Source organism: Aptenodytes patagonicus, chromosome 13 (assembly GCF_965638725.1).
Source record: "Aptenodytes patagonicus chromosome 13, bAptPat1.pri.cur, whole genome shotgun sequence".
Lineage (NCBI taxonomy): Eukaryota > Metazoa > Chordata > Aves > Sphenisciformes > Spheniscidae > Aptenodytes > Aptenodytes patagonicus.
Window position 1 is genome coordinate 4457154 of NC_134961.1, and position 13096 is coordinate 4470249.

The 13096-nt window shown below is 50.0% G+C and overlaps 1 protein-coding gene across 1 annotated transcript; it reads left to right on the forward strand.

Annotated features, from left to right (window-relative positions):
• Positions 1–242: 242 nt before the first annotated feature.
• On the forward strand, positions 243–12653 carry SCNN1G (sodium channel epithelial 1 subunit gamma). The gene is made up of 13 exons (XM_076350934.1): positions 243–289; positions 622–952; positions 1852–2146; positions 2575–2768; positions 3728–3831; positions 4283–4446; positions 7421–7519; positions 8735–8852; positions 9346–9424; positions 9510–9567; positions 9926–9987; positions 10189–10264; positions 10702–12653. The coding sequence occupies exons 1-13, from the start codon at positions 259–261 to the stop codon at positions 11089–11091; spliced, it is 2001 nt and encodes a 666-aa protein (XP_076207049.1). The 5' UTR covers positions 243–258; the 3' UTR covers positions 11092–12653.
• The last annotated feature ends 443 nt before the right edge of the window (positions 12654–13096 follow it).

Genomic DNA, 13096 nt, shown 5'->3' on the forward strand with positions numbered 1-13096 from the left:
CTCCCGCCGGCGGCCGGCGCTTGCTGCGGCCCGCGGGACCCTGCCCGGGGGTGCCCGCCCGGCCCCGCCGCTCCTGTCGGCCCCGCCGCGCCAGCCCCGGCGGCAGCCGTGGGGCGGCGCTGCGCGGCCGCGGAGCGGGGGCGGCGGGCGGCGGCGGGGCGGGCCGGGGCGGGCCGGGCGGGGCGGGCGGCGGGGGTAGGTGCCGGGGCGGCCGCCCGCCGCGCCATCGGCAGCGGCGCCGGGGCCGGGAGCGCAGCGATGGCCCCGCCGGGCCCGGAGAGCGGCCGAGGTGAGGCGGGGCGGGGGCGCCGCAGCCACGGGCTGCCTCGGAGGACCCGGGTTCCCCTGGAAAATGCTGTTTTACGGCCTAAACACCCGCCGCGGGGGTGGGCGGGATGCCGGTTCACGGCTCCGCAGTCGGTAGCGGCGGGACAGCGGGGCCCTGTCAGCGCGGGGGCCGCCCGGCCGCGCCGCGGGGGCGGGCGGTGGCAGCTCCGGCGGTAACGCGGCGAAGCGGTGGGAGGGCGCCGGCCCCGCCGCCCCCCCCCCCCCCCCCCCGCTGCCCCCACGGCCGCCGCCCCCGCCCCGCCGCGCTCAGGCGCCCGGTCTGCCTCTCCGCAGCTGCCGTCGGCGCCATGGCCCCCGGGAAGAAGATCACGGCCCGGATCAAGAGGACGCTGCCGGTGAAGGGCCCGCAGGCGCCGACGCTGAGCGAGCTGATGAGGTGGTACTGCCTGAACACCAACACGCACGGCTGCCGGCGCATCGTGGTGTCCCGGGGCCGCCTGCGCAGGTTCATCTGGATCCTGCTGACCCTGAGCGCCGTCGGGCTGATCCTCTGGCAGTGCGCGGAGCTTCTCATGAACTACTACAGCGCCTCGGTCTCTGTCACCGTCCAGTTCCAGAAGCTGCCCTTCCCCGCCGTCACCATCTGCAACATCAACCCCTACAAGTAAGGCACGGGGTGCCGGGCGGCCGGCGGGCGCTGGCAGGGAGGAGAGGGTGGTCCCCAGCCGCCGGGGACTCCTGGCAAATTCATCGTCCCCTCACCAGCCCAGCACCAAACCCCTTCCCGGGCTTATCCTGCTGCGCCACAGTGCTGCTCGTCAGCAGTCTTTCCCAACTGTGGGTTTTCCCTCTACAGCACTTTGAGTACCGTATCCACCTCTGTGCTGATGCTCTTCAGACACATGTGGATTATAATCGCATCCTTCACTTGCTGCCTGCTGAGCTAGACTCAGTCGATTTAGCTTTCTGCTCGAGACAGTCCCTGGCCGGCTCCGTGGTTCTCGTCAAATTCCCTTCTTCCCAGCACCAAAGTTCCAGGATTACAAACAAAGGCGTCTCCTGAAGAATGGAAAGGGAACATCTGTCACTCCTCTGTTGCTTCTTTCTTTCCTTATAGGATGCTTTGACATTATCAATCAACAATACTTTTTCTCCTGTCAAATTACACTTTACGCTGATGTCTGTTCTGCTGCCAGCTACCCACCCCGGTCCCTGCAGGCGATCCAGCTCTCTGGTGCCTCTTGGCACAGATGCAGAAATCTTATTTCCACATGCTTTGCCTCCTTGGGCTTGCTAACACAACCTCCAAGCAGCTTGGGAGTCTGCGAGGGCTTTCTCTGTAGTTCAGTCTGCTTTTGGTCCTTGCTCTGAGATCTCTCCATGGGCATAGCTGTGTCTGCCCACACTGATGTAAATTGATGTGGTAGTAAGAGAGATCGATGTGAGTCCGCGACAAAGAATTCTGTCCTGAGCGATGAAATTCTCAGTCAGCAGGCAAAACACTGCAGCGAGGGGGTGAGGTGAGATGGGATGTCACTTTCTATCACATTGTCTCCAATGCAGGTACAGTTCGATGAAAGACTATTTATCTGAATTGGACAAAGAGACAAAAAAAGCTTTGGAGACTTTCTACGGGTTTTCAGAGGGCAAGTCCAAGGTGCGCCGGTCGGTGGATGAGTGGAACAGCACAGGGAGCGACTTCTTCAAACAGATCCCTCTGCTGAAGTTTGAGGACCTCTCTAAGACAGCGACTGACCTTCGCAGTGGCCAGAAGAGGAAAATAGAGGGCAGTGTCTTTCACAAGGATTCGTCCATAGTGAACTCTGGGGATTCAAATGATATCATCGGCTTTCAGCTGGTGAGTGTCACTCTTCCTTGGCCAGCAAGTTCCCTGTGGGGCAACAAAGGGGTGTTTTGGGTTGGTATCCCTCTGGCCAGTTTTATTGCTTGCTTAGGTAGCTTTATAGTGAAATAACACTCCCCCTGCTCTTTTGCCCATTCTGCCATGCCTCCATGGCTGCCTGCAGTTCATCTCCAGCTCTCTGGAAGAGAAATGCCTTCCTGAAGTCTACCCAAATAGACTTAGTGCCTTCCGTGACCTGTCCTTTGGGCCTGAAACATTTGATCGTATCACTTAGCCCTGAATGAAAGGTCTTCGATGCTCCTTTGTCCTACTATAACTTCATACCTGGTTTTTACTGTGGAAGAGAAATGGTATCACATGTACCTTGTAGAATACATAATTTCATTTCGTCTGAAATGCTTTTTCCCCTTTGTAATTATCAGTGCGATGCAAACAACAGCAGTGAGTGTGCACTTTATACGTTCAGTTCTGGTGTTAATGCTATCCAAGAATGGTACAAGCTGCATTACATGAACATCATGGCACAAATTCCCCTGGAGACTAAAGAAAAATTGAGTTATTCTGCTGATGACCTTCTACTGACATGTTTCTTTGATGGCCTATCTTGTGACAAAAGGTCAGTGCACAGAAAATACCTGCCAGTTTAACAGCTTATTTCCAAGTACAGAATACATAGGAATTGAATATGTGGTATTTGCTGAATTCCAGCAGGAACCATTTCCATTTTTAAATGAAAGCAAACATTTGTGTCTTCGTGAACTTTAATTACGCTCTTTAATTTAATTTGTCATAGTGTTCTGCTGTCCACATTTCGGATAAACCCATGGGTTTTGGCAGAATCAAATCTACTTGCTTATGATTGTGGCAGTACAATTCTTGTGTGTCCTGGTAACAGGAGAGTCACCCCTTCATACTGGGGATAACAGCAGAGTTCCCCTGTGCAGTTGTGGGGATAAGATTAAACTTGTACACGGGTTTAGCAATTTCCCCACTGCCAGGCGCAAAGCAAGCTGAACTGTAACTCTTGTTATGGAAGACATTTTGCTTGTGTCTGTAATCGTGCAAATGCATAACATCTTTTCTTGGAATGAAGACATTTGCTTGAGTGGGAGGGGATGTCCACAGGAAAGACACGAATGTGCTTGAATCACGAGGGTGTGTCCGCAGCCTCCCCTGCGTGACAGTGGCTATGACACCTTTTCTGAAAAATGAGGAGTCGTGTTCCTTTAGACACTTGGCTGTCGAATGAAAGAGGACTCTGTCCCCTCCACCGCCACCTTCCTGCTAGTTCTGTAAATCCGCTTCCCCGACCTTCTCAGCCCCCATTCCCACATGAAAACCTCCTAAACTTTTCATTTCCTGATGCTATTAAACCAGATCATATTTCCATGTAGTTTCAAGATACTAAGAAAAAGACACACTTTCCAGCAAAATTAATTGCTTGCCAAAAAAAAAAAAAAGAAACATCCAGTCCAGCTGTGTCTCTGCCAAAACAAAAAGCCCAAATCTGCTGATTTTCTCCCACAGACAGTTAAAACTGCAGAGGGCAATGTAACAATATTTAATTTCTTTCAGGCACTTCACTCTTTTCCATCATCCCCTGCATGGCAATTGCTATACCTTCAACAGTGGGGAAAACGGGACGATCCTGAGCACCTCCACGGGAGGCAGTGAGTACGGTAAGGAAACCAAGTTTGCAGAGGAACTATTAGATAACAAGCGGTTCAGCGAACTGGATCCCACTGGAGAGTGATTGATGTGTTGGCTCTAGATGTGCAAGCTGATTGGGGAAATGCTTGTTTGAACTAGTGCAAACTATTGCCAGAGAATAAAGATAATATCATTGCATCACTAATGTTTTCCATCTGAAATTACTGCTTCCCAGTTATATAACTTTTTAAAGTAGGTTTCAGCCACGTTCTACGGAGACACTATTTGTTTGCTGTACTTGGGGCCGCGGAGGGACATTGCTTGCTGCAAGGGTCTCAGTCTAGCACTGCAAAGGCTTTGCTTGGTTGTTACAGTTCTACTTAAGGCCAGATAATATTAAGTAAACTGTGCTGCCCTCCCTGACCAGAATGGCTCTGGCTTCTGGTGTAACTCTGCTCCTGCCTTGCCTCTGTTCTTCAGGATTGCAGGTTGTTCTGTATATAGATGAAGCGGACTACAACCCCTTCCTGGTGACATCCACAGGAGCCAAGATCATTGTCCATGACCAGAACGAATATCCCTTCATTGAAGACATCGGCACAGAAATTGAGACTGCAGCAGCCACCTCCATAGGGATGCACTTTGTGAGTGACAGCAATCTTGTTTCCTCCTGGTGCACGGCACCATTTCATTGAAACAGATGTAAAAATGAACTGATAGGATGTTTGAATATAGCCAGTAGCTGGAAGGCATCTAATACCTCGCACTTGAGTGGCTGAAGTGCCCCGAGGAAAATCCTGTGATAGCACTTTTCTGAACAAAGTTTTCGCTTGCGCAGAGGCTGTTGGAAAAATCAGGTCTTTATCAACCAAACAGGGATTTTGTTTGTTCTCCCTTTTCTCCGACCCCTTGGCTTTCCAGGGGACTTTTTTGTTTTGTTTTCACAGCAAAATCCACAACCACAGAAATGTGTTGTCAAGTGCCCCGTTTCGCTTTAGCAATAAGCAGAGGAGTTTGCATCCCACGCAGGTTCCAGGGGTGGAAAAGAACAAGCTTGAGCTGTGGGTAACCCACGTTAGGGTCAGGTCTGTAGAGATGACTGCAGCGCAACTCATTTAACTGTTTTGTGGGTGTGAGTCTCATTTTTCTGGGTTTCTTGTTATTCCAGCTGTAAAGAAAACCTCGTGGGCAGTGACTCTGCCTTTGCCAGCTTAGTGAAGCGTCTTGCCGTTGCTGTCAGCAAGGGCAGGGAGGGCTGCAGCTCCAAATTTCCCCAATTAGTGTAGTGCAGAGAAGGCATTTGACCCAAGGGGCTTCTTTCCGTGGTAGAGAAGTGAAAGCAGTGCCATCAGGCAAGCCAGACTTTCCCCTTTCATCTGGATGGGCTGTTAAGTGAGCATTTTAGTTCTGCCCTTTCTTCACTGATGGTTGGGTCAAATGCACCAGCCGGCCAGCTTATCTTTCGTGGCTGGGTGTGCCAGATCTAGATAGTCCACGCATTAGAAAAGACATTAAAAACAGGGTTGATGGTTTTAAAATGTGCAAATAGTTAACTATCTTCCAGCTGTCTGGAAAACTGTGGCAGCAACTGCTTGGTCTAACCAGTGGGGATAAATGCTACCTGACAAACAAAAAGTGAATAGAAGGTATGGGAACCAGAACGGTGTAAAGGAGGCAAAGTCTCGCAAGACTATTTATTTCCTTTATAATCTATTACACCTTACAGGAGAAAGTCACTGCAGGCAGAGTCTCAATATTTAAATGTAGTATTTTCCTGGTACAGTAGATTTGGACTGTTGCATATAGTATTAAAAACAAGACTGAACATATCTCGGTGGCTGTGTTTAAAAGATTTGGCATGAGGAAGTGATCTGATTGCATCCTAATGTAACAGCCGAAACAGAAGCTGGACACAGTTTCTGGACTGAAAACAAAAGCTGATGATCACTGTACTGCCAGTAAAGGAAGACTCCAGAGAGCCTGCCGAGGGGGAGTCGCGATTGTCAGGACAGGGCCGCACCACCGAGGCACCGGATCAGTCCTTGTACCCGCATCCAAATACATGGAGGAGGACACAGCGGACATGTGCCACAGACAACGCTGCTCACTAGAGGCTTGAGCGTGGCAATCGCTGTTTTCCAAATGCGAACATCAGTGTCTAGGTTATCGCTCATGTATTTCTGCTGTGTACTAGGACTTCCCCTCCGCCTCCAAAAATATTCCAAGATGTTTGGAATGCAAACAAGGCCTTGCTTGGTAGGAGTTTCAGTGCTTTAGTTAAATATTTAGTTTGGAAATTATTTCAGTGCCTGAATGAACAAGAAAGCTTTTGTAGGAGTATAAGCCACAACAAAAAAATTCTATACAGGATCCATCACCTGTCAGAAGATAGAGCAGCAGACTGAGGCAGGTGTCCTGGCATTAGATTGTCTGCGGAAGTTAAAAGCATATTAAAAGCTGGTTTCATTCAGTTTTCAGAAGTAATCCATCTCTAATACTGAAATCACATGTATCTGTGTTCCCTCCAAAGAGAGATTTGAGCATCTTTCTAAAAGAGCTGACTTGCATCATGCATGCCTGTAGCCTTCTATTGCTGCAGACAAAAATGGTAACGCTCGCTCTCAGGCTTGACCTCAGTAACCTGTAGATCTATAGTCAGTGCCTTAAAGGTGAGCAGGCATTTCTCAGGTTCCTACTAAATTGATCCTTTGTAGGATCAGCCCCTAATTTTAAACTCTGTAGAGAAAGATAGGTGAATGGCTTCTTAAATGCGTGACATTTCTTGTGGTTTCAGGCCACTTTCTTTGTTATAAAGTGGATAATTACTGCAGAAAGATGGTAAGAGTTTAGGGCTGAGCTAGGTAGGGCAGTCTGCAGGAAGCAGACAACGTAGCCTGAATTGGGTCTTGTGAATCTGAGTGCTCCCAGCCCTGGTTTCAGCAGACCTTGCAGGCACAGCACTTGGCATTTCAGAGCTGTTTTCTCTGGACAGAGATCGCAGAACAGGAGAAGGTTCATCGGAGAGGAAGGGTCAAAGCAGTACCTGGAAAAAGTCCTGAAGGAGATACAAACATTTGATTTAGAGTGATTTTAGAGAGGTGGTGTTGAGCACTAGTGGAGCCTGAAGTGCTGTTTTACCCACAGAACAGGAGCAGCCAGTGCAACAGCAGCGCAGGAAGGTGTGGGTCTTCACAGAAAACAAAACAAACCAAACAAAAAACCAACAACCTCCCTCCCCTCAAAGCACAAACACATATCCAGGATAAATGATGCGTAGCCTCTAGGACTTTGCAATGAGAGAAAACATACATGTGAATTACTCTGCTTTGAAAAATCCTCACCGTTACCATTATACCATCTCTGCATTCCTGCAGAGGTTTTCAACAAAGACAGCAGATAATCCAGCCAGAGCAGTGTTTTGGGAAACGGACATTACAAATCAAAAAAACCCCTTGTTTTGACAAGTGATTGGCAAATCATTTGAGATGGCAAAAGGTAAACATGCTGTTCAAACCTGCCCCATCACTTACAGTTTCAGAATCACGATGAACTGCCACTAAATCCTTTGGTTTCTCTGTGAACTCCAAAAACCAAGATTTGTTCTTTTCTGGTTCTCAGACTCGGTCTCGCAAGCTGAGCAAACCCTACAGTGACTGTACGGAGACTGGTGCTGACATACCAGTAGAAAATCTCTATAACAAGAGCTACTCACTCCAGGTAAATCTGTTACATTTGTTTTTATCAGTCGCTTGAACACTACCTTCATAAAAAGCTTTACAATATCCTGTAGTTCAGGATCTGAGATTGTGAACAGTCCAGGTGTAGGGTCACTGCTTCTAACACTGATGTAAAATACCACAGCACTTTTTAAAAATCCAAGTTTTATTCCTAAGTGGTTCATGTTTGAAGTTCCCTTAGGCGCCCTGTTAGATAAAGAGAGAACATTAGCTCATTAGGCAATTTTCAAGCAATGTGAGACTGGAAAATATTGGCCAAGTAAATGTTGCAGCTTAGTAACCCTTGAAGCCAGAAATTGTGACCTTTAGGACTCCAAGAATAACAGATACCATCTAATCAGTATCCAGATAGCAGGATGTTTGTTTACAGAGTAAGTTTCCACTAATTTTGCATGGTTTCTGTAATTGGGTCCTCTTGGAGAGTGTCAGTTGTTCTGGCACTCTCCACTTGAAGAATCATAATTATATTAGCTGCTGCCTACTGCAAAGCCTGTGCCTAGGCTGGATTTTTATTTTATGGGGTATTATACCTGAAATCTGCTGTGATGTATTGCCAGGTAGGATCACACAGACATTATCTCAGGTTTTTAATAACAGTACTTCACCAAAACTCAGGGCTTAGGAGGGCTGGGACTGGGACCAAAAGGCTTGACGGCTGGGATTTCAAAAAGAGAAGTTCAGTTCCTGCTTGTTCCAACTGATTGTTTTAGCACAAAACACTGACTCTACTGCCTTATTAATCCTTACAACTTCAGGTCTACAAATATGCACCAACACAATTTGGTCGAAGCTGTGAACATTTTCACTAGTGAGTCACATCCCACACCTAGTTGTTGATTCATGGACCACATGCCATGGCAGACCAAAAACCTTCTCTTTGGCTGTGAAAAGAGCAACTGCAACACTGAAGCTTTTGATGGCTATAGGGGAAGTGGGGGCATTCACAGAAACCCCCCCTCAGAGAGGATTATATTCTTATTTCTTGCACTAGAGCCTAAACCCTCCATGCCACTTTCTGCCTGTATTTGTATTTACTAGCAACAGAGCGTGAAGGCCCAGGGAAATGGGTTCCCATCTTATTGCTACTATCGTAAATAGAGGATGTTTTTAGGTGCGTGCGAGCCTGGAGCTTGGCGCTGCGGAAACGCAGCAGCCTGTGCTTCTTAGACACCAGCTCTTGGTTTATCTCCCCCAGATTTGCCTGCACTCCTGCTTTCAGAAGGCCATGGTGGACTCGTGTGGCTGTGCCCAGTATGCACAGCCCTTACCTGCTGGGGCAGAGTACTGCAACTACAAGAAAAACCCCAACTGGAGTAAGTGTTCAAACACCTCCCACATTGCATGTGCCTCAACTGCCCGCTGCCAGCCGCATCCCTCCACAGCACCATCCCCGGTTGGCACGGCCCTGCCTGCACCCAGCACCACCCCAGCCACACAGTGCACTGGGAAGAGGCGAATCTGCCTTAGCCCACTTAAGACCCCATACCGCAGAGCCTGAAACTGCCTCTCTTGTTTAAATTGACTTGTTTCTGACAGTTGTCCTAATTGCTTGTCATTTGTGCACACCACAGAAGTGTCGAGTGGAGGACTTGACCGGGTGAGGCAATTGTTCATGCCTATAGCAAGCGACAACCACTTCTCGGAGTATTTTGCAATATTTATAGGGCAAATCTTTTTATCCCCACCATGTAGGTGATGGCCACAAAGGCCACCTACACCCCAGAAGCCCCACTCCAGCACAGGTAGCAAAAGATCACTGCTTTTCTTTCTGGCTTCTCATACACATGTCCTGCTCCCTTCTTGCAGTGTACTGCTACTACAGACTGCACGAAAAGTTCGTGAAGGAGCAGCTGGGCTGCCAGCAAATCTGCAAAGACGCCTGCAGGTAAGTCCTGCCCACAACCAGAGGTAAAATGCTGCATGTGCATGGGAGTTCAAGCTCACAATTGACAGCCCGCCTCTCTCTCCAGCTTCAAGGAGTGGGCACTCACCACCAGCATCGCCCAGTGGCCATCCACCGTGTCAGAGGTCAGTTCCTAATTGCGCTCTGCTGTGACAGTAGCATGGCACAACAAGGCATTAAGGAAACCCAGAGATTCAGCACAGAAGCAGGGGGCCCCTGGGGTATTTGTTAGCACTTCAATGATGCTCCTCCCAGAGGCTCAGTCTGTAGTGTCCAGGTCAGGGCTTCCCCTCCAGGATTTCACCATTAAACTAAAATTTGGCTTGTGGGCTGGGACATCCCCATGGGGACAGGTGGCCCATCACACACCTTCAATTCTGGCACCCAAGCTGGTCCAAGGAGGTGTGGAGCATGAGCTCCCTTTCCAGGGGATTTCTACACAAGCACACAGAGCTATAACAGTAATTTCTGTCTTATTTCCAGGACTGGATGCTTCGAGTTCTCTCTTGGGACAAAGGGCAAAAAATCAACAAGAAGTTGAACAAGTAAGTTTCCATGTATGTGTTTCTAGCTTGCACCTCAAGCTCAGATATAATCTCAGCGGCCCTAATGATGGCAATTGGGGAAAAAGCTCCCTTAGAGCAGCCCAGCCCTACTGGTCCAACTGGTTATTTGCATAGTTTTTCAGTATGTTTCATGTTATTGTTTTACTAAACCCTCAGCCTACCTTTTGTTTCTCCTCTCAGGACGGACCTCGCAAATCTCATGGTGTTTTACAAAGACCTGAACGAGAGATTCATTTCAGAGAATCCTGCCAACACAGTAAGTGAGCGCAGCAGTTCCCTGCTTGGCATCAGGAGGATGCGGCTCTTCCTCCCAGACAGGCTGGAAGTTTTCATCTTGCCAGAGGAGTGGTCCCATCCAGGCAGGGGCAGGAAACCATCCACAGACGACGCACCCCAGGGTGCCCGGTCCTGCCCTTCGCAGCCCTTTTATCCAGGACCGCTTTTCAAACTGTGCAGTCCCAAGCCCTGCACCCGGGTAGCCTGTGGGCTGCCTGCAGTAAGCGCAGCACTGAGCTCCTGCTGAAGCAGAGCAGGAGAGGATAACGCAGGCAGCAGAGGAAGGGCCCATCGCATTTGGTAGCGCTCACAGCAAACCCTGGGTGCCCCAGCTTGGTGCAGCCTCCCCGCACACCGTAATGGTGCTGTGGACACGCGTCGCAGGAGCCGATAACCTTGTGCTCTCTTCTCTTCCAGCTCGTCATTCTTCTTTCCAACTTCGGAGGCCAGCTGGGCCTTTGGATGAGCTGCTCAGTTGTTTGCGTCATTGAGATCATTGAGGTCTTCTTCATCGATTCGCTTTTCATCGTAATGCGGCGCCAATGGCAAAAGGCAAAGAAATGGTGGAACGACCAAAAAAGGGACCGGTCGGGGAAGACACAGCAGGGCAGCGATCTGGAGAGGCAGGGCCACGATAATCCCGTCTGCATCGATGAGGACTTGCCCACCTTCAACACCGCCCTCCGCCTGCCGCTGCCCCAGGACAACCCCTTGCCCAGGACTCCCCCCCCCAATTACAGCACTTTGCGGCTAGAGACTGCGTTCACAGAGCAGCTGCCCGATACACTAGAGGTGGGGCAACACTGATGCTTATTTATCCACCCATCCAGGTGCCAAACTAAGAGGTGGGTGCTGGACCCACGTGTCCAGGGGTGAAAGGCACGCATCCAAACGAGCACTGAAGGGCTGTTGGGTCAGACCCTTATTCAGGGATTGAACTTGCAGTCAACGCTTCTCTGAGCAAAGCTCAGACACAAAAGCCAAGGGCTCAGAGATATTAGGAACTTCAAGCAACATCAATTCTCAAGTTAATCATTGCAGGAGATGGCCGGAGCAGGATGTGGCACTGAGCTGGGATGTCTTGCCAGACAGAGGCATACATTAGCAACCAACTGCACACACCCCATTGTAAGTGGGCAGGAATTACTCCACAGCAGAAGATTGATGCCACGTTGGGTATGAACGCTAATTGCTCTCTGCTGTGTGGCTTGACTTGTGGGAAAAACCCAGGGCTTTCAGGAATGCAGCATGACATTTGTAGGAAGGGACATGACAGAGGTTTGGGAAGAGCACAAATTAGATAAAAGGAAAGCTCTCAAGTTGAATTTTGATTAGGAACCTGATTCCAAAGGTGGCCTGAGGAGCTCTTTATTCTGAGATGAAAAGTTAGGATAGCCATAGATGTGCTTGTAGAGCAAGTTACTACACAGCTTGAGTAGGAGAACTTAGGTCATCCCAAAAGAAACATCTGAAAAGGGCATGATATCTCATTTGGATCACAGTAATGAACTGCATACGCTGCAAGCTTGTTTCATTTTACATCGCTCAAGCCGGCCATTAAATGTAACCTCAGAGGAGCTCGTTAAGCAGCGCGTGGCCTTGGCCACACGTGACTTCCTAGAAGCTTCAAAGGGAGCTGGCTGCTAAACCTTTCCTGCTCAACCCCAGGCAAGGATTTCCCTCCTGTGGCCACCCGGTTCACCGCCCCGGCTGCCGGCCCTGGAGCTGGCAGTGCCCGGGGAGGGGACAGAGCCACGCAGGGCTGCAGCAGCAGCTGGAGCTGCCCTGGGCTCTGCGCACAGCCCTGAAGGGAGGTGGCCAGAGGATACATCTGTCCCACCAGTACGTCGTCCACCTTGCTTACGCCCCCCCCATTCCACCGTACTGCGTCAACACCTTGCGGTTTGCCTCCTGTGCACAGCGCCGTGCTACTCCTACCGCGCCGGACCCTCCCCGCACCGCAGGCCAGCCGGAGGCTGCCGCCTGCGCCCGCGTGGCTGCGGGGTGCTTGTGAAGAGACCTCCAGGGCACCCAGCTGGGGTGGCAGCACCCTTCCCCTTGCTCCCACTCCTGCACCTGACTTTTCCTACCATAGCCGATTCTTAGCTGCCTAGAGCACACTGTATAGATGTTGAGGATGAACGTAGCCTACACCGGGTTGGCTGCGTAGGGCTTTTGTAGAGCAAGAGTGATTGAGTGTGTGTGTAAGTAAGTGTAAGAAAGTCTCTCTTTTCCTTTCTCTATATAAGCTTATTTTATATAGGACAGTGAGACTCCAGAAAGGTTCTTTAATGTGCAATAAAACATATTTTAACTGGATTATTTAAATAGCTGATAAACTGAAAAAATAAAGATATATTTTTTAATAACTGCTTTTTTTTTTTTTTAAATCAATATGCAAGTTCCTTCCGTGCAGGCATCCCAAGAGATTATGGGACTTGCCTGCGCCTGCCCTGGGGCTGCCAGGTGCCCTGGGCTCCTCTGCAGAGGTGGGGCTGTGCTGCAGACTGCCGCTAGACCTGGCTCGGGAGCAGGCAGGGGGAGCCGGGGGTACAAGCACGTGCATAGTGAAAATACCTTTCAGAAAGCAGCATTAGCCAGCAAGGTGACCCAAAATGCTGGAACCTCAGGTGTCTCCAGACAGTTCTACTCCTGGACAGTCCTTTGGGAACCAGAGGAGAAGAGAGAACTGGGTGTGCTCTGCTTCAGAGCCCCTTCTCTAACGCACAGAGGTGAGGTGCTCGGAGCGAACCAACGCGTGTCCCCATCGCCTCTCCAACACAGCATCAAATAACAGCACTCGTTGCACTGG